The sequence below is a fragment of the Epargyreus clarus genome, unplaced genomic scaffold (assembly GCF_041222505.1).
Source record: "Epargyreus clarus isolate Ecla_fem2 unplaced genomic scaffold, WU_Ecla_fem_2.2 ptg000015l, whole genome shotgun sequence".
Classification (NCBI taxonomy): domain Eukaryota; kingdom Metazoa; phylum Arthropoda; class Insecta; order Lepidoptera; family Hesperiidae; genus Epargyreus; species Epargyreus clarus.
The window spans coordinates 8,715,117-8,738,056 of record NW_027332223.1 but is presented as its reverse complement, the minus strand read 5'-3'; the positions used below and the strand labels follow the sequence as shown (position 1 = coordinate 8,738,056).

Genomic DNA, 22,940 nt, shown 5'->3' with positions numbered 1-22,940 from the left:
GTGTAATAAAATCGTAATCTATTTGATATATCACATTTGAAATCGTTAAGAATTTTCGTAAGAATCCTCTGAAAGCAAGTATGTAAGATAACAGTGGATACCTTATTATTAGTAATTAATATACGAGATTTATTTGAAATATTAGTACTATAATAAAAGCATTTAAGTACTTGTACGAGTAACTTGTAACGTAAAGATGTGAATTGTATTTGATTGTGCCCATACACGGGTTATTGGTTCAAGGCGTATCGCCCGACTAGGAAGTGTCCTCGGCGTCCACCTCTACGCTACTCATAAGAAAAGAACGCTACCGTGTCATTGGTCTATTAATAATTTATAACAAACCATATATCGTGTGAATATATTAAATGTTAATCGTTTACGAATAATTAATATAAATGTAGAGTTTACTAAGACCCGGTATTATAATTGTATGAGAAAATTGGACGTACAACGAATAACAACAGTAAGTGAAAGAAATAATTTACTGGAAAATTTAATTTTATGTAATAAGCTTATAGAAAGGTACATGAATAGTAGGTAAAATATACCTGTAGCGGGTACCGGTAGCAGCTCTCCAGATCAGTTGTCTACTAAACGTAATACTACATCTATGAAAAACGTATAACTTTCAAGATATTTCAGAAAATATTTTACGACGTTTAAAACTGACACGCAGGTAAATACTGTATGCAAATTAGGAAGAGTGACTCTACCATACATGGTTTATTTGCATAATGAATGAGTCTTATTTGCGACTAAGTAACTACGTTTTGCCGTCTCGCGCAATAACGAATTTTCTAAGAAGATTTACGAATGTAGTTCAATAGTTCACAGTCTGGCGTAATACGTTCGTTTCGTAACTGGCTAACCGCGAGCTTGTCAATAACGCAATTAGTTTAAAGATATCAACGTCAGCGTGTGGTGACCGCCGCGGCAATGTGTGGAGGAAGACGGGGTTATTTCTGTGATGTCAACGAAAATAACGCGACTCCGGCCGGCCGAGGGCCAGTGCAGTGTTACGAAACGTGCGCCCGCGCAGGAACAGGATGCGCGCCCTACGACGGCCCTGCCGGCAAAGCTACGCTTCTTCTCTCGCTAATCAATTTGTAATAAAATAAATTGTCCATTCATTGTTTGCTTGTCACGTTGATTCATCAATGGCAATAGTCACTTTATGTAATGGAATAACGGCCGATAATGTATCCTAATGTGTCATTTTAGTAATAATACACAATTTATAGTAAATACATACGTATTTTCCTATTACTAATTTCTTACATAATTCTATCTTAGAAGGTTTTTACATGCGACGTAATGTTATTACCACATAAACAATTTTGAGTAACCTACTTATTATAAATAATAAATACAAAAAAGTAGTATCTAACACTTTCCATTTCTATAATTAAATGATGTAAGAAATATGTATGACGGTTCTGTTCGTTAACTAATGAAAATAAGCGTGACCATTAATGACGTTAATTATAAGACTGCCCATTCTATACTAACATGAGCTGACATATGTACACTATGTGTAATTCAAGTAATAACATAAACTATTTTCTTGATCCAATTTACAACTTTTATTATTCCCCCGTAAAATACAAGTCTCGCGCGTTCTTTTTCTTTTTTATGCTAATGCACACAATCGTATAACCCATACAGCCAGTGACTATACATATGGGCACTTATTATTATAAAAATAACACATCATGAAAATAATACAAAATAATACTGTACGTAATTAAATAATTTGAATATATTGCTAACATAAGTTATAAAAAGTAGTCTAAAGAAATAAGTAAGTTTTTGTACAAATATATTATTTTTCTAAGTAACTTAATTTTGCTTGGACTAAAGCTATAGGAAAAACATTTAGGTAGGTATATTCCATCTAATATGTTTTCCATTAACATTGTTAAATGAAAAAGCATAGCAAACAGACTTGACATGCTCATCAGGAAATAAGACTAACATGTAGGTAGTGTCATGAAATACAAGCGACATCTGAATAATTCAACTCAGTTTTTTATTGATCACGAATCCTAAACTTTGTACGTCAGTTACAGAGTTGACAAGTTGAAGGTACAAAAGATACAGGTAGTGAGGAATTCAATAAAACACCGTGGAGGTTTGTTTCGGCACGACATGAAGGTGAGCGCGTATTTGCGACGGGACCTGGTGATGTCATCGGGCGCTCTACCTTGGTCTTCTACGAAACTAAGCCCCATATTATTATTCCACGTTATCCGGCTTGCTATCTTTATGTTCGTTAGTCCGCTTTAGTTTAAATTCGCAACCAGTTTGGGTCTTTTACCTTTTTTGACATCTAAGTTACGAGTATGATTGTTATGGCACGGACCTTGAATGTAAAATATCCCCATTTTTAGGCAAGTTTTTTTGTTCCTTGATGTTACAACATGTATTGGGGCACGATTTGTATTGATTTGAAGACTTTTAAATATATAAGAGTTAAAGATTTTATTAAAAACTGTGTGGTGGGTATATTTCTGCTGGAGTCCTGTAAAATTGTATGTGAAAGTCATTTTCTAATACAACTACAAGGAAGTAGGTATATAATACACACACACAACACACACAAGTAGATATAAAAAAGACGTTACAGATAACAACACAAAAGTACCTACTTGTTACTCTTTTGAACTCAAGCATCATTAGTTGATTGATGAGACCTTTGCCTTAATCCATGGGATCCATTCCTGAGATCGACACACACAACGAACATTTAATGTCTATACAATGTCACACATACATAGAGATTACATAAACACGACTGGTCACTTGTAAGCCGATTAACTATTTTTTGTTGTTAAGATGAATAACATTTCCATTACTGGGCGGTCGAGGGTGAAAGTTGCTCTTAAATCCGCACTAAGGAAAGTGACAACATGTGTTACTATTTATTACGACTACGTGCAGTATACGTGCACTACTGGTGCACCTGTAATATTGACTGGTCGCGAAATGCGAGCCCTAGTCATGACTTCATACGTGAAACTGGTGTTCCTATGTACTCATTCATATGTGCTAGTTACGCTTTTACTTCGTATTTTTGAACAATAATAAATTACCGCTACGCTCCTAACTTGTGTGGATAATTTTCCTGTCTGAAGTTTTATATAAAAATAATGCCCTGTCATGTAAGCTGATGTAATGGTTAAATTACATTAGCTTACATTTATTGTTATTCATATTACAATGTATTATAAATAATATATCTCATCACAAATATTATTCTTCATAACATCATAGAATTGGGCTGTGTTAAATGACACAATTTACTCACACGATGTTTTCCTTCACAGTTGAAGCAACTGATAATAATTAATTTCTAAGTTATGTGCGTACATAACTTGAAAAATCAGAGGTGTGTGGTTGGGATTTGAACCTCGGAGACCTCGGTCAAGAGGCCGAGTTTCTTAACCACTTGGCTATGGTGAGGTAGCCTAGTGGTTAAGTACTAGTTTTAAGTGGAAAACATCAAGTTCACTAACAATTCATGTATATAAAATAAATACGAAGCAATTCACGATAAAAATGCAAAATAGCTGAACCGTAAATTTTAATATCAGACACCTACATGTAATTGGAAATAGTATTTCGTGGTATCTACTATACCTACTAATACTAACAAGCTTAAGACTTGATACGCAACATTGCGAATTGATAATTATTCAAGGCGGACTGCCACCGGCACCTCCACTGATAAATAATGTTGCCCGGCTTCGGGTGACGTCACTAATACTGCCTTGCGTGAGAAATTTAAAAGGAGGTAAGAATCTGCGCAACGAGTTATCTTGCCATGTATCTCTAAAATAACATTTTGTTAAATCGACAAAGTATTATGATCAAGAAATCGAAAATGAAGATTATACTGAGTTAAGGCTTTCATTTTCATTATTTCCCATTACTTAACGATGGCAGGGCAGGGGCCAGCCATAATATCAGTCACGGCAAAAGTTACGAGTTAGCGCCTACGATAACGGCCATAAAACTGATGAGTTCGGCGTTGTCGTGTGATAGAGGCGAGCGTGACGAATGTCCCCGCGGGGATCGGCGACAAACGAGAGGACATCAGTCAGCGATTCGCCACGGCGGACAATTATTACAGGCGCCACGCATCAACTCACTCATTCTTTTCAAATTGATTGATCTTTGACATGAACCTTAAAAGCGAACTAACCGTAACCAACTTCATTGTTGAAGTGAAAGCGCAGCTGTGTCCAAGCCCTTAACTCTACATGTATAGATAATGAATTTTGAAAATTAATAACGGCCATTACAATCTATTGATTTAATTTTACTCTTAATATTAAATAATTACTTTCACATCCGTAGGCTTATGTTTTAATAACTTGTCAAGATTATTGTAAAATAGATATAGTCCAACAATAGACAACAATATTTATTACATACTATTAGCGATACTTTATAACATTTGCGGTTACGAATGCTATTAGTTTGTTTGAAACAAGATAAGATAATTAACTCGTGCTACTCACCTCAATAACTAGCGTACTAGTCTAGTTTGGGGCACACTTTTGACCAAGTTTTATCAGCACGTACTCAAAATAACCGCTGTCACGGTCACGTCACTTGTATTCGATTGTTTGGTTATAATAGCGTAAAGTTGTAAGGTAGTTTGTGTTAGAAATGTGGCAGGTTAGGCCGGGAGGCGGCGTGCGACTGGGCGGGCGGCGCGGGCGGCACGGCCGGGCGGACTTCGCTACACGCTTCCAAAATAGACTCACACCTGCATCGCCGCAGATAAACCGCCACCTATCCTCAACTAACGCTTTGTCAACGGTGTAACGACACATTTAGACGCTAAGCGCCACTGTTGATTTTAAATGTGTCAGGTATGAATAAATTACCACTTAAGTATTTTATGTTTATTTTTCAGTCACTTCTACATTCCAGTTCTAATTTTAGAATCAGGTAAATCGAAAAATGGTCATAAAACAGATTTAATCAAAAATACCATATTTTCCAAAGTAACTTAAAACTCATAAATATCTAGCAGTAAAAATATTCTGTTATTTCACGTATTTTTAAATAAATGTTTATACTGGAAGTTTTGATTAAACTGTCAACACAGCTTTGATTAAACTCTGTATTTACGTTTATCCTAGTGATATTACTAATATCGCGGTAACATATGTGTGTTTGTTACCAAACTCTGCTACAAATGGAAGCTGTTTTGTGTTGTAACGGAAATAGCTCGCAAATTACGGATGTTGAGCTAATAAACCGCCGCTTTGAGCGGTCCAGTGAGTTAAACCAGGAAGTGAGGTCTAGCGCTTTAACGCACATTAGCATTTATTATTAACATTTAATTATTTGAAAGTTTTAACCTAACGAAACCTTACCTAATTGAGAATTACATAATAGATTTTTTATAAAAGTGGAAGTCATAAGGTAAAGAATCTGGGTATCTACATGGACCAACACCTTTCATGGATACCTCAGATCTCAGAGGTCAGTAGGAAACTCTTTGCTGCAGTGAGCTCACTACGAAGGCTAAAAAATGTTTTACCCATTCCAACTAAAATTACGCTTGCACAGTCTCTCTTGCTACCAATACTTGACTATGCTGATGTGTGTTATCCGGACATTACCGAGGAGCAATTAAATAAGCTTGAGCGTCTCCAAAACTTATGTATACGGTTTATATTTGGCCTAAGAAAGTATGACCATGTTTCAGAATATCGTGCTAAGCTCAAGTGGCTCCCAATTCGCCTTCGCCGGAATGCTCACATTCTATCTCTTCTCTATTGCTTACTATTTAATCCAACTGCCCCTCCTTACCTTAAACAACGCTTCCAGTTTCTCCACTTGTCCCATGACCGATCCCTTCGCTCCTCAGAAAATCTTGCTCTCTATACTCCCTCTCACTCAACTTCCTTTTACAAAAAATCCTTCACTGTATCCGCTATCCGTCTTTGGAACTCCCTCCCTGTTTCTATTCGTTACTCCCAATCCTTATACTCCTTCAAAAATCTTGTCAAATCTCATTACCTTAAACTCTAACTGTTTTTCCTTCCTAAATTTGTGCTCTTGCTTTCAATCTTTTTAAACTGTGTTATCTTTGTTTTTAATTTTAATCTATAGTTTCTTCCCCTTTCGTTTATTATTTGTTTATAATTATATATAAATATCTATATTAAGTATGTTTATTATTTTATTATGGTTATCTTAAATTTACACTTGATTTTATGTATTAAGTAGTATTTAAAATAACATTTATTTGCACCCTACCTATTCTTTTAATTCATCCCCTCTTTAACTCCTCACCCTAAGGTTGCCTGGAAGAAATCGCTGTGTTACCGATAAGGCCGCCTTTTGTATCGTCCTAAATTGTATGTTTTTATTTTTGTTTACTATATTGGGTACAATAAAGAATATTATTATTATTAAGTCGAAATATACTATTACGAAATAATTCCGATGAATTTAATTTAATAGAATAAGCAACTATTTAATAATCAAATTTTATTTTTGGAGTTTACTCCTTAAGAAACGAATTGAGTTATAAGGCCCGGTACGGAAATTTTATGAGGAGTAAAATCAAGTGTAACACGAAAAGTTGAGGCGTAACGTAGAAAGAGACAAACATATATATCTGTAGGATTGAACGTGTAAAAGAATGAGATAGACATTACACAGCGTATCTCATTCTCGGGGTCTCCTCTTTGCGCGATACTTTGTAGTCTCACTGTATAGTTCACTACCTCCAGTCTGAGAGTTGAATGTGTGCGTATGTTTGTACGTGTGTGTTGCGCGCCTGCGTATTATTTTCTATTCGATATATTGCACGACTCATGATGCGAAGCATCAGAGAGTGCTTTACGATCGAAAAATTTTTTTCGCTTCATTTTGGCGGCTATTTTTATTATTATAGCCTTGATAGTTCACGGAATCAAGATATTTTGCATACTATTGTCGAGATAATTTAATGGAGATTAATTCCATACTTTTTAAAAATTGATTTACTGCAATAGAATTGGAAAAAAACACCAAAATAGGTCAAAAAATTTTCCTGTCCGTCATGTGTGAAACCTGAAAACACTGTAACTAGTGAAAAAATCCATCATTTGAATTATTTTTTTTAAAAATAAATTCTAATCGACGATTGTAGGTCACTGAATGCGAATGATTAATTAATTCAGTGTCGTTTAATTGCAATTAATAAAAAACGAAAACTACAAGACTGTATATATCTATAGATATTATGTACATTTATTCCACCAGGGGCGCTTGAGCAGTACCTTCTTCCTACTACATCTGTTTTTTCGGCAATTAATTTTGAACGACTTAAGTTTTTTTTTTTTTTTTTATATTTCATAATTAAATGAGCATTATGAGTCGTGCACTTTTGGATTTTCCAAACTTTATCATAATTATCGTTCGTAAGGAGTAAACTCCAATCGTGCGTCGTAGCTGACACACACACACTTTTTTTATTTTCATTTTAATACATTTTTCTTAATGTTCACTCATAATTCTTGGTAACGTAATCTATGAGTAAGCAATGTCCCAGATTTCTTATCAAAGATAGAAAGATAAATATGCAGTTATTTACTAACATAAAAACTGTTACGGGAACAGTGCATGATGCATACGTCTTTACTAGAGACGAGATAAAGATAGGCGAGATACGTCCCGATAAGCGATAGTAAGTGATCCGAGCTACCGGCTTACGCAGTGCACGTGTCGGCATGAAAGAAGACACTGCCATTATGAGGAAACCGCTAGTAGCTACCGTTACCGCTAATGTCGCATATTACTTACAATCGGTTGATGGATAAGATGCATCTCGTGACAGGTGATGTGATTATGATAGTCAATTATAACAGTGGTTTCCATGTAGTGTTCATCTACTTAATATTAATAATGGAGAGCTTTACTGCCAATAACTGCTATACAATAACAAACATGATAAATATTCCTTTATAAGTATATTTTTTTAGTTTTACAATTCCAGAAATCGAAACTGATTTTGGTCTAGCATTAACAAATAATTATTCTGTAGAAGCATAGTATATTTTCCAATATATCTCGGATTTTTTTCGTACCAGATTGTCCTTACATAATGAGGGGTCTAAACCACCGCAGGCTGGAAGCTCGATCATGCATAGCACCCGATTTGAGGAAAGAAAAAATCTATGCCGACACATGTAAGCTGATATAAAATATAATGTGCTCCTCATATAAACCGTTTGCCCGATAAAGCTATTATAGCTTAGCTAAGGTAGTTCTTTCGAAAATATGAAATATTTGGTATTTTACTTTATAGATTAATTTTATGAAATAAGTATTGGAGTTTACTCCTTAAGAAACGATTTGAGTTATAAGGCCCGGTACGGAAATTTTATGAGGAGTAAAATCAAGTGTAACACGAAAAGTTGAGGCGTTACGTAGAAAGAGACAAACATATATATCCACACTTTACGCGCAACACCAGTGAAGTCACTGAATAGAAATGTCATAATTTAATTTTTTTATACTAGTGACGTGAAGGAATGCGTTGTATCGGTAAAATAGGTTCACAGACTACATATTAAAAGTATTTTTAGCCACAAATAAAACATAGATAATTTAAAATAAGCCAAATACGAAGGTGCTAAACTCGGACATGTATACATGTCCGTGGACGGTTACGGTACATTTCGTTTCGGACATGTATACATGTCGCTGGGCGGCAACGTACAAAAATTGTAATTGTAATAAAAAGGAGGGATTGTAATGATCCATTACAATCCCTCCTTTTTATTACAATCATCATATCCTCTCAAAAAGGAAGTAGCGTTTTTAACCAAAATATGAATCAAGAGTGCTTTTATTAATTTAAAATACAGTAAGTTCAAATCCCATATGAAAATAATTATTACAATAAAAATAATTAGCAATATATAAACATTAAAACGTCATTAACTATTTTTTATTCGATATATATCATAATTATCGTTCGTAAGGAGTAAACTCCAATCGTGCGTCGTAGCTGACACACACACACTTTTTTTATTTACTCGAATTATTATCTGGTAGTATCCAGTAAGTGATCAGACATTCGAGTAGCCCAATGATATGAAATGTGGTTTTCCTCTTTGGAGGTCGTGGATTAAAAATGTTAAATGGTCTGAAAAGCATTTTGAGTCTACAGGTCCACGTTTAGATAGTGTGGTGGTCTTTAGCTTTCATCATTCTCATCCTGTGACGATACACGAGCCCAGCAGTAGGAGAATAATGAGTTAAAAATTGTGGTTATAATGATAGAACTACTACAAAGTAGATTAATGTAGCAATAACAAACCTTAACGATTATCATGAGTATCACATGCATCCATTGTGGCTGATAACAGAAGTGTAACAGAAGTGAACAATAACAGTAACATAGTTTAAAGGTGGTAGAACTCTTTGTGGTTCGACTCCGGCGGCACGACCGTCACACCTATTTCTGCCTCATCACAGCAGTGTTAAACGCTGCTGTGTTCTGGTTTGAAGGGTGTGGTAAGGAAAACATACTTTTCCGAGGCGTTCCAGCTTAGTCCTCAGGGGTAGCGGCGCATCTGTGAATGACCTTAGGCAGGAATATGTAATCCTATCTAGGGTTGATTACAGATGTCCATGGGCGGCAGGAGCCACTTACCATCAGGTGGACTGCATGCTCGTCTGCTACTCCTATATTGAAAAAAAATCTTTCATAGTTCCTTAGTATCTTTCCAGTTTAGTTACATATCAACGATGAGGGTCACTCACCCGGGTCATCGTCAGTGAGCGTGGAGAGCGGGCGCAGATGGTCGAGCGAGTCGTGTCGCGCGAGCGCGTCGGGCGCGGCGCGCAGCGGGGCGGCGGGCGTGGGCGCGGGCGCGGCGCCGCCCGCACTGCCGCCGCGCGCGAACACCAGCTCCACCGCGCCGTCGGATGGGAACGACGGATCTGTATCAAAATGTCTCATGTTAATTTACTTAAAAAAATACTATTATTTAAATCACTTTGATCAATCTTAATGGTCATTATCGATGCCGAACTCCATAAGTATTAAAGAGTTATCAGCGTAGTGGTATGTAATATTTCAACTTGTTCATTTATATTTTACGGTTATGTATTGACTCAAAAAAAAGTTTATAACTTATTTCAGTGTTTGATTTAAGCGAGCAGTCAATTTGACGCCACGGGTATCATCATCAACCCATTACTGTCCCACTGCTGGGCACGGGTCTCCCCTCAGAATGAGAAGGATTAGGCCATAGTCCACCGCGCTGGTCAAGTGCGTATTGGTAGACTTCGCATACCTTTGAGATTTTTTTTTATAAATCTCTCAGGTATGCAGGTTTCCTCACGATGTTTTCCTTCACCGTTTAAGCAAGTGATAATTATTTTCTAATACGCACATAAATTTTAAAATCAGAGGTGCGTGCCTGGGATTTGAACCTCGGACCCCTCGATCGAGAGGCCGCGTTTCTTAACCACTAGGCTATCACTGCTTTTTACAATACGGCCACGGGTATATGAACGAGTAATAAGGTGAGTATGGTCGAATCTACCCCCTATCTAGAAAGAAACTCATTTTCAGACTACCATTTAAATCCAATCGACGTATGTCATATATAACAGAACAACCAAATGTTGCTGTCACATTTACCGTGAGCTGCGTGATCGAGCTGGTGCTTAGTGAAGGAGAGCGTGTGGTCTGCGACGGCGCAGGTGTGGAACTGGCAGGCGAAGACGAGGCGGCGCGGCGCGTGCGGCGTCGCGTGCGCGGGCCGCCGGTACGCGCGCACCAGCACGTCGCCGCGCAGCGCCAGCCGCCCCACGCCCACCGTCCAACCGCCGCCGTTCACCATGTACAACCCTGAGTGAGAGTTTTGGAATGAATTGAGTATAACACAATAATAAAAAAATACTAGCTGACCCGGCAAACGTTGTGTTGCCATATAAATAAAAAAAATGTTAAGGGTGAACAACCCTTATCACTTAGGGGTATGAAAAATAGATAGTAGCCGATTCTCAGAATATGCATATAAAATTTGGCATTTAAAGCAGTTTCGAAGAAGTACGGTAACTAACATTGTGACACGAAAATTTTATATATAAGATGGAGTAAAACTTATATCATGTATTACGTATTTTCGTATATGAGAGTAATTGAAATAAAAGTTCGTTTAAAATCCACATCGTTACAAGTACTTTATAACTTGCGTCCACGGACATCTTACTTAGTGATCAACCAAAAATAAGGTAATTAGGTAAGATTGGTCATGGAATAAGAAGCTAAGTTTTATATGAGATTCTTTGGTTCACTATACTCTAAAAACTAGATCACAGTAGCACTTAATATCGCGGTTATAAAGTAGAAAAAAATAATTCGCCAAGTACGAGTCGAACTCGCACATGGAGGCTTCCGTACCACCAAATATTCATTATGTTTTACTTATTTTTATAAAATAACTATATTAAAATATTTTTTATTGTTCTTATTTGTATTTATTATAATAGCAGTTATAGTAGTAAACGGATTGTAAAAATTTCAACTGTCTTCCTAGAACAGTTTAACAGTTAGATCGAAAAATGCCGACACATACCGATTTGTTGTATGGAAACCCCCTTTAATATTCAACTTTATTTTATTTTTAGTATTTGATTTGAGCCCTGTGACGGACGGACAGACAGCGAAGTCTTAGTAATAGGGTTCCGTTTTTGATGTGAAACATCTATAGCCGCACGTAAAACCGATTTCTGGCGTGGCGACGCATGCCGTGCGCAATCGAATTCAATAAATAGTCATCGTTATCTGGAAAAAAATCGTAATTTTTTATTTTATCATTATGACATATTTAGTTCCTATCACAATATGTTCTTTTCTGCATATTACTTTTACAAAATAATGTCGATGTTTCACATCTGCCAGGCGTCCCGTGACGGCATACATTTTTTACCCTTTGGGTACGGAACCCTAAAAACTAATAAGTATAGTCTTATATCATTTCTCATAGTATCATAAAAAAACGAAATATATAAAAACTTTATTCTTAATCCTGACTAAGTTACTACTTTCTTTTCTTATTCAAAGTACGTAAGTACTTTAGCTTTTTATATTTGGCTGAAAGTTTCACCCGATCTCTAGACTCCTGGCAATCCTGACGTTATGATGTTGAGCAGTTTTAATGAAATTGGCAAAGTTCCAGAATATTCTGTGAGTTTATCAAATTTATGTTGGTAAAAGATAATTGCCAACACTGGTCAAGTTGTTTAAGTGATAATGTGTATGTTGTCTTCTCATGTTGACCATTAGGGTATTTTTGTGTTATTTTTTCCAGCGATTATATTAGATAAATTGCTTTTGACGATCGTGTATATTAAATGAGAATGTTTTGGGGTAAAACCCTTTTTATAGGTAGTCACTGCTATCATCTGTAATCTACTCTTATTAGACTGAAAATCTTACCTACCCTGGATTTGCTTGAGGAGGATTGATAAGCCTGAGGTCGATCAAGGATATCAAGAGACGTTTTACAACTAAACCCTTCAAACCAGAATACAGCAGCTTTATATCGCGCTTATTACATTAAATAGATAAGCCTCGAGTTCTACCGCATTCTAATGCATATATGAAGTATATTTAGTGCGTACCAGAGGTATAAACACAGGTGTAGTTCTCGTAGATCTTGAGGAAGGCGATGGTGGGCGTGGCGGGCGCGGCGAGCGAGCCGGCCACGCTCACGTGCGTCAGCTGCAGCGGCGCCGCGTTCACACGGATCTGCCCCGCCAGGAGACCAGCGAATGTGTCTATGTACCTGGAAAAAAAGACAAAAGTTATTTTTTTTCGAGCGGATTTCTTAGTTTCATAGATACGGCCGTGCCACTTTTTTTTTGACTCGACTTGGCGGAGGCACTCCCGTGTCTCCAGATGTCATTTACAATTACAAACTCAGCTCGTTAGTTATAGTTGAGCATACCTTGTGCATCTTCAGATCATATGCATTGTTGAAATAATAACTGTTACTAGATTTTGCATTACATGAGGAATCATCAGTGCATGTCCGGAATTGAAAAGGAGCTATTTAAAATGTTGCCTACTACACCATCTCTAAACCACCTCTAATCGTTCATTTTTTGCGTAATTTGTTATGTGAAAATACAATGTTTATGCACATTAAAATCAAACAACCACGACATTCACCAGTGTGTTCTATGACTCTACGGTGAAGAGAAATAATAATAATATAAATAAAATTTAGTTGAACATTACCGTTTATTGGAGGGTAGCTGGAAGACGGGCACGCGGTCGTCGAGGTACCGCCGCATTGCGTACCGGTCGAGCGCGTGTTCCGGCGCGCCGCATATCGCCGAGTAGTGCATGTACGCTGCCACTAACACCCCGAGTCGTTCTCGATTACCCCTAAAAGAAAAAATTGTAAGTGGTTATTTACAATAAATACACTTAGCCAATGGTATGCAGTTCATTGTTAATCACTATGAAATTCGGTCTCTTACTCTAGGAGTTCGAGAGTGAATCCAATAAACTCTGATTTTAATCTAATACGACGATACGAAAAAAATAATAACTACGCACATGATACCCTGATAGTTCTTTATAAAAGTAAAATTGTGGAGGTACACTTTCACTTTACAAAATGTAGGTACCCACTTACACATCAAACAACAGGAGAAGGCAATGATTCCTAACTACGAATAAGTACGCGTAAGGCACTTTAAAAGCACACAAAGCTTGTACCCATAAGTACCTAATTGTTAAACCACGAGTAAAATGCAAATTACACAAATTATTGACATCAAAAGGGAAAAGAAGGAACCATGGGAACATGGAGCAAAACATCGTACATTCCGCCACAGGCGGCCACCCAGTACGATAATTAACTTACAATACCCAAATCAAGCCGAAGTGTAATTTGATACGCCAAACCACGCGAGGCCTCCAGCAGAAAAAATAGTAAAAGAAACGTTACATTTCATCTTGACCATGCATGCATGTAATATAGAAAATCCTCTAAGACCTTCGCCCCCAAACATTTGCCTTTTTTATTTGTAATGGTTTAAAAATGAATTACTAAGTGTGCTCAAGAACAACATTAAAGGGATTCAATAATTGTATAATTTATGCGTTTCAATCCTTTTTATGACCCACTGGTGGACAAGGGATTTTGCCTACAAATGCAGCAAGTATGGCGCGTGCTTCACTGTGCTACCTCAAGTGCTTATTTATAGATATGCCGTTAATATGCAGTAAAATCTGATAAATCATTGAAGGATAAGGAGTTATCAGCCGTAATATCCAAGAGAAACTATCAGGCCATCAGTGCCCCAGTCTTAACCTCAAGATTAAATTATTATCTTTAATTATTTAATAGCTAATTACTGTGCAAGGCGACATTCTCGAGATACGCAAAGAGCTAAATGTGTTGGGAATTACACAAAGCCGTTGCAAAGGTATGGCGTGAGGCACGTCTTGTCTCTCGAGATACAAAGCATTTTGTCTTGTTATTATATCCTGCAGTAATAAATAACTACAACGCGGGGAGATTGTCTTCATTCTTGGGATACGTAGCGAACTTTTCTCAACAAGCGCCTAAATAAATCCACAAGATGTGGAAATGATCCTACTTTTCTTCAATATTTATAAAATAAATCAATTTGTATTTTGTCTACGATAGTAATACCTATTATGGAAATTTCTATATTAGGTATTTAAAAAGTTTATTTGTATGGTTGTTCTTTAAAAAGGCTACGCCGATTTTAATAGGAATGTACGCGAGAAAAATTGCGAAGAGAAACCTGGTTAATACTTAAATATAACTAATAACCTACTGCTGTATTTGCATACAATTGACTGACATATTGTAGTCTCATGGGTGTGACCTTTTGATTGTTAACAAATGTCATTAAGATCAGCTCGTGATCCTGAACTTGGCCTGCATGCCTTCATTATGCAAGTATTTTGTACTCGTTTCTTTTCGAGATAATGTGTAGTGAGTAGAGATAGAGATAGAAATCTTGTAGACGGTAAAACACCACCATTTGATGGCACCACTGCCACTGCTATTTCTGTGTTATAAATAGCAGCTTAGCCTTGCTGTTCCCTGATTTAAAGAATATGGAGGTAAAGGACAGACACTCATCTAATATAGTCCTCAGGACTTGATTATAGGTACCTACCTATAGGCGGCAGAGTCACTTACTATTATATGGGGTTGCTCATTTGCGACCTCTATATTATAAAAATAATTACCATGCGAGTAATATAGCGACATTCTTGGGATGAGCAGCGAGCCAGCTCTCGATGTGCTTGCAGGCGGCGCAGAGGCGCTCGAGCGGCGGCGCCAGGTCCCCGGGCCAGCCCAGCGAGCGCGCGCGCCCGAACACGCCGCGGGCCGCGCGACCCTCGCCGCCACCCTCCCCGCTGCTTACCTCGAACACCTGTAAAATTATGGAAATTACATTGTTATTATAAATTATCGATTATATTATTATTATGTCAATGGTGAGTTTATTAATATTAAAGTTTGCTTCCGCAAAATATCTGCGCATAAGGTATTTTTACTCTCGAATTTATTCTACTCCTATTTCGAAACTGAAAACCCACTTGGAATTAATTATCAAGTGGGATTACCATGAAAATACCCCTTGTCAATATTCAATTCTTACGAGAGGCATGTGATCGAGGAAATTAGATGTCATTTTTTGGTTAAAGTATACGTGTCATTTTCTCTATGTTCTATGAGTTTGCTATGAAGTTATTAAGTTATAAAACATAAACAAATCCAGCGTCAAAATTAAACAAATCTCACCATGAAATGTTCGCCATGTTTGTTGGTAAGCATATGCGCGGCCTGCGCCTCCGCATGTGCATCTCTATCGGGGAGATGCAGCGCCAGCATGCGTTCGGCCACATAGCACAGGTCGAGGCGGGACCCTGGCGCGCCCCCGGGGAAACTCGCTGACCGCGGCCCGCTCTGAAATTAAAATGTTAATAAATTTCACGTAAGAAAGAGTGATTGCTAATAACTTTCTAAGGCGTTAGTGACACATTGGGTTCGATACTCGGCGGTAGTCGATGAATATGATTATAATAATTTATGAAAACACCAATTTGGCGGGGATTGAAAATAAAGGTCAATGACGCTAACCTTACTTTGTAACTAATTAATGATATTCGTTTTATAAGTAACCTATAAATTTTAAAATACCTATCAAACGATAAATTCTAAATATGAATAAATATTAGTGAAATACAAATAACAAATTAATATGGCTGACGCTGACTGAGCTTTCCCTATGCTATGAACCTAAATTTACAAAAAAAGTCACTGGTATGTTTCCACAACAGGTATCTGTGCTTAGAAATCAATAAAAAATAATAATATTCACTATCATTAATATTTCAACTCCGGTTTCAGGAGTTAAAAGCTAGTTGCAACGCAGTAGGTACGAGCAGATACTTAGTGACGTTAATGTTATTTATCTTACCGTATCAGATCTATGCTCTAAGAGGAAAATAAATAAGATAAATATATAAATATTTTCTCGAGGCACTGAGGACTATGTTTTAGACGTTCGCTGCTAATAGCCTCTATGAAACGAGTACTAAATAAGATGTGAAAATATTTTAACGTTATCTTTAATACCTTTAAGTGTTTGACATAATAACATGTCTATAAACGAAGTTCTGTGATATTCCTAGAACGAGCGTAGTATTTCCGAGAAATATCTGTATAATTCAAAGTTTAATATGCGACATTGTTATGTCGTAAAGTAGCTTACATTTATAACCCTGCGAATAACAATAGACAAAATTGTTGTTTACTAGCGGGCACTAAACGTCCGTCTAATAGAAAGAGGCGGTAAACCGTGAAAGTAGATAGCCTGATTAACTTTTATTAATTTACGGACTTGACAAACATGCTACTTTTAAAATCGAAAAATCGCGTTTCGATGCTGCTGCATTGAGGCTGCATTACATGGAATTGACTTCACGTATTGGTGGCTTGCTGCTTATCGGAAACACGTATTATACTAACTTTATTAATACTACATCGAGTTTTCACGTTCTCGTGCTGTTTCTGGCGTTCAAAAATAGGCGTGACTGATGCTCTAACGTGCATGGAATTTGGAGTTTGACCGCTGCGTGTATCTTCCGAAAAACAGCAGCATTAACAAAGAAGGAACTTGTCTGCTGGGGCCCTAATATTATATACAATGGAACACATAAACCCGTAGGCGCTACATAACTCTGTGAAAGTGACACGAGCGGTGCGTAGGCGCAGCACAAACGCGATGTGACGCCGCCGGCCTCACCTCCGATGCACTTAATCCGATTAGTCTAGTCGCCGTTCCACTTCCTTTGGTTCTACGTAAATTAAGCTTAGTTTAGCATAGAGTTTAACCCGTGATATATTGGCGTCTAAATATTGTAAGAGATGTAAGTGCATGTTACTGAACGGTACAGTAGCCACTTGTGCTATTCAAATGTCGACTGAGTGTACATTATACATGTTACATTATTTGTTTTTATTACATTATAGCTGTTATAAGTTTTTCAATATTTTATGCACTTAGTTTTATTTGAGTCTAACATTATAGGTATGCCTAGATAATTTTCAAGTCAGTAAAAATAACATTTTTGTAATTAGATAAAACCGACATTATCTTCATTAAAAATGCTTAATTTAAACAAATGAAATTAAATGTAAAGTACCAAGCAAACGCTCCACGAACTAAATTTAAATGGTAATAAGTTTTTTTGGTAAGTCTTGGCATAATGTTCTCCATTTTATGCGCATTATAACTACACTGTTGATATAATCGCGAGAGGCTGTACCTTACTCATACAAACATGTACGGGGTCATCAGCTCATTTTATGGCATTATTATCTTATGATAAGATAAACATTCACGGAACCCCTTATTACCGGACTATACGTATTTATTTGGCGCGAAGTCTGATGGCCGTAATCAACTGCTCAAAACCCGTTTTAAATGAAGATTTTCTTATAAAATCTGCAATTTATTTTGCTGGTCGTCTGTAGAGTTACGACATAACGTTTGTTCGAATGTAAGCAATGAGCATAGTGTAAGTTAATACAATACTCACGTGTTCTCTTGCGAAAGATAGAGCCGCAGGAGTGGCTGGCGCGCTGACCGCTCGGCTCTAAAACAATAACATGATCGTTTTAAACACACAATCCATTGCAAAAGTTTCCTAGCACATTGTAATATCGTCTTACAAAATAATAGCGATCTGCAAGGTCGAACCTGTCAATAAAATGAAATGAAAAGTATGTTCAAATGGGTAATACGATTCCTCTTATTTTTTGTTGACGCTTGTTATTGTGTAATGTATGTCATTCACACAGGTTTCAAATAATATAATCTATCAATGGTCAGCTGACACGATAACATTGAAATATTGTATGAACATGTACATGTTCTTGTTTACATTTAATCGATTGTGAACTCATTCGAAACTCTATATCTGTCACTCTTAATATCAAATGTTGTAAACTAAAAAATAAGAGAAACAAAACATTTAATTGTTATTATAATTTATGCACATACTATCTAAGTATATAGGTCCATATACGTACAAAAACGTATCTCGCCGCTAAAACGGACTTGCAAGATTTAAGCAAACCATAAAATATATAAGAGCATAATAAAATCTTCTAAAAACAATTTCCTAGACTATCTAAAATACAACATAGGGTAGGCTATCTAAAATACGACATACTTAAGTTGCACCTATTAACCATTTTACGCCTTTTACCTACAGATACACATATCGTATCTACTACCAGATGGAATTAAAAATAGGATCCTGAAATAAACAAGTTCTTACATCATCAAGTAATGATTTATAAATATATCACGATATTTTACATATGTTCAATATAAACAACGGTTCGTTCGTGAAATGTTTAATAGCAGACTGTTATACAACATACTAAAAGGAAACAACTAGTGAAAACAATCAGGTCATGCCCAGGGCAGACCTCTAAGGCCATAAACTATAGAACATCAGTTCGAGAAGCCGATTAAAGTAAAGTTCTGTATCGAAGACTCATTTCTTGAACGGATATAGGGATCGAGTTCAATAAGGCTGATAAACGAGCTCGGCTAGGTGTGGCTTAAGTGATTACTGCAGCTCTCGCCGAGGGTCCAGCGTTGTTAATTGACGCCAGGCCATTATCATTACTTAACGTCACTTGCATCATCGAGGCACACCGCGGTCTAATTCTGTACCCAGGATAATTAATATTGCCAGATTAAAAACTGATTTTAGCTATCTATTCGCTTCCGCAACGGCAAGTAATATCGAAGTAGCAAGTTAGGTTATCCAAGTTGTTCATAGTTTCGAAACTTAATTCCAAATACGTACGGAATTCCTTTAAGGCGTTAAAGTTGAAACGACATGAAACTTGCGACGTTCTTATTTTAAAACGAAAATCTTTAGCTGGAATTGGCAGCGACCAGGCCTCGCTGTTTTAATTCGTGACAGGGTTAATCTTCGTTTTATAAAGACACATGTTTAAATCACAGCAATCCAGTGGAATTGGCATAATCTAATCACGAATGCGATCTGGACGGCGGCGGAATGCAGCCTCGCCGCACCACTTACACTTTTTATTTTATTTAGTGTGAGTGCACTAATGACGCTGCCTGATTTAAAGCTCGGGATTACAAGCGTTAGCGGAAATATTTCCTTTATTCAATATCCAGAAATTCTTGTAATATTTTCCAGGAATGTTTAGACAGTGATTCAGTTTGTAATACTTAGGAATGAATTGGAATGTCCAGCTTAAATGTTAGCTATATCTTATACACATTTGCGCCTTTATTTTTAGGCTCGTATTTTTCAAAAAAATAGTATTAAAGCGTTTTAAATAAAATCACGTGTATTATTTATATAAAAACTAAGTAGTGTAACTATGTTTGTCAATGTTTTCATATAAATATATGCACAACGGCAGCCAAGAAGTTCTGTGCGCAAAATTGCTCTTATTTGAATAATTATTCAATTAATATTCAACGGAAATAGAAATACAGGAAACAATGTATGCAGTATAATACATCAACGATGGAAATAAATTGTAACTGTAAATTTACTTGCACAATTGTACCTATACCTACCTAAATAGGTACTGCATACTAGTGGTTGGAGGAAGTACCTGAAGATTGAAGCAAAATCTTTTGCCAGCCTGTATCCTAAAAGTATTATGTGTATTATTATATTCTACATCACCTGCGTTAGGAGCTCGCGAATTATGTAAAGATCATCATAAATTAATAACAACCTAAGCAAATAATGACTTATGAATACCTATCTAACCAATAAGTTTCGGTACTAAGACACTGCCATACTCTGAATACATCATACTCATACTGTAAGTACACATACATCCACAATACAAATCATTAATCAACGTTGTTGTGCTTTGAGGATGATTACTAGTGTGCATTAATATTAATTGAAACTATATTATAATTAAGGAATAACATATTACTACTAATTTAGCAACACTCGTAACTATGATATAATGTAGGAAGTGTATAAATATTTAACACTAGTGTTACCCGCCGCACCACTCGCGGTCAGAGGTCTATGACAATAGCTGTTTTTATCTATCCCTAACAGTACAGTACTTCTTTTCGGCATTAAAGGTATCCTATGTCCTCGTCTGGACCCTGTGCAAAATTTCATGATAATTGGTTTTGTAGATCAGACACGAAAGCGTAGCAAACAAACGAACTAACACATTTTCGCATTATAATGTAACTTGTCATAACATTACACTATACTAAATGTAAACTAGTATTTATCGAATACAAGATAAGTGCAGGACAGACCGGCTTCCGCTCCGTGCGCGCATGACGCGCGGGTGCGCGCTGCAGGTGGAAGGCCGCGCGCCACAGCGCGAACGCGAGGCGGTGGAGCGCGCGCGCCGCCTCCGCATCGCACGCACGCACTTGCGGTCGCATCCTCACATAACGAACACTTGTTCACTCTGCACTATGTGTTCACTCATGTTCACTCTTTGAGAATGCTCAGCATAGTATTAGGAACTTGTGTCTTTTAGGGCGACATTTTACAGACTTAAAATAAGAGAAATTTCGGAAACACTTGAAAAGAACAACGTACTAATCAGCATTGCTTTTATGTTATTTAAACCAACTCGGTTAACTTTAATAGAATTAACGACTCATAACTGTTAATGAAGGAGCTTCAACAAATCAACATGCATCATAACATCGAGGAAATTTCCCGCAATACCTGTCACGAAGATTTTGAGTGCATTCATGCACGAAGTCCCATTTTGTTTTTAATCATCGTCTTAGAAATGTTAGGGACATGAATAACGGAGACGAGCTGGCGGGTCATACGCGGCCCTCTATCGCCGGTGCGTCGACAAAGGCGGTGCAGTGAAAAGCTCTCGGCAGGACGTGTGCGGTGGGCGGCGCCCCGGGCGTGCGCCCCTGCATTGCGACATACAATGCTCATACGGACTTCAAAATACGAGCAATGTCGCGAGATTGCTAACTGAAATATGTTTGATTACTTGGGGATGTGAAGTTCTCAAGTATCAATTGTTATACGAACCGACAATAATTTAATTACAATAAATCTGCCTAGGGGAACATTCAGTTAAGGTCGTATAATCAAATATTTATAACACGAAGTTTTAAATTTAGCTTAGTCCTAACCCTGACCTTCGTAAGCGCGAGCCTAATGCGCGGGGGTGAATAACCTCGGGGGTGAAGTTCATCTAAATAAAAGATCTCTCACATGTATGAAGACGGTCACCGAATGTCGACAGTTGCGATCCTTTCATTCCGATCCAGTTGTTTTTGTTTCTTTGTCAACACAAGTACTAAAGCTGGCTCGTTTCTCATCTATCCGTCTTTAAAAGCTCAACGGGTTTACATTTGGTTTACGACGTGCGATCAAACTCTGTTTAGAATTTATCTACAAGGAAAGTATGAGATAAAACAGGTAGAAAATGTTTAGTTTAATTTCTTTTAAGATGCTCCAAAAACTTTAAAGAAGTTTTTTCGTAATATAAATATTATGATTTGGAATACATATTGGTTAAGAATATGCGTCTCGTTTGATACACTGCAGTTTACTTAAACGTAAACAACAAAGATAAGATGGTGACGAGAACAGGTACTATGCAGATATTACGCCTATTAGCATAAGTATTAGTAATTTGCAGAATTATCAAGATTGCCATATCTTATCTTGAATAGTATATCTAATGATAATGTATAATTGTCTCTTTATCTTGTCTACGCAGTCCAAATAACAGAAACGTTGGAAAATTTACTTTAACTATGATGAATATTTACAAGTACGGAACCCTAAAAAGGACCTCTATGCATTTCGTATTTTATATGTCACGGCGACACGTCCTTCAGTCTCCTAAACTAATTACTGTCTTTTTACTAAAACTAGTGAAAATACATTAATTAAAATTGTGTAATTTTTTCCTGAACACGCTTATTTTAACAGGTCAATTTATGAGATTAGCTAGCATAACTAAATATACACATGTTCATATACATATGATTTCTGTTTTAAATGTCTTAAACTATTATGTAATATGAAAATTAATTCAGGCACTACACTTAAAAAAAAATCACGCATTTTTTTAACATTTTTTCTAAAACACTTATTTAATTCACTGCTATATTAATTTAAATAAAAACAGCAACGATTATAATTCGTACGTTATATCGTAAGGGATCGCGAAAACAAAGCGTGCGACGCAAACGCGTCGGTTGGAGACGTCGTCGCGCGCGGCCGGGAGAGCACTGGCGCCGGCCGCAGCGTCCCGGCGCCGGCCGCGACGCCGCGTTGCCAGGCAACGCTGCACCGCCGCCGCCGCCCGCCGCCCTAT

General features: G+C 37.0%; 1 protein-coding gene across 12 annotated transcripts in view; it reads right to left on the bottom strand.

Annotated features, from left to right (window-relative positions):
* by (focal adhesion protein tensin) overlaps positions 1–22,940 on the bottom strand; it is a 112,942-nt gene that overhangs the window by 13,441 nt on the left and 76,561 nt on the right. For 11 of the 12 annotated variants that reach the window (XM_073080530.1, XM_073080529.1, XM_073080528.1 and 8 more), the window contains 7 exons: positions 18,137–18,193; positions 15,834–15,998; positions 15,275–15,462; positions 13,277–13,426; positions 12,658–12,821; positions 10,670–10,879; positions 9,784–9,963 (listed from right to left, as the gene is read on the bottom strand). In XM_073080530.1, the coding sequence (XP_072936631.1) occupies positions 9,784–9,963; positions 10,670–10,879; positions 12,658–12,821; positions 13,277–13,426; positions 15,275–15,462; positions 15,834–15,998; positions 18,137–18,193 (1,114 nt within the window). Of the gene's footprint in view, positions 1–9,783; positions 9,964–10,669; positions 10,880–12,657; positions 12,822–13,276; positions 13,427–15,274; positions 15,463–15,833; positions 15,999–18,136; positions 18,194–20,889; positions 21,037–22,940 lie in introns of those variants that run through there. The other variant, XM_073080540.1, reaches the window with a different exon arrangement.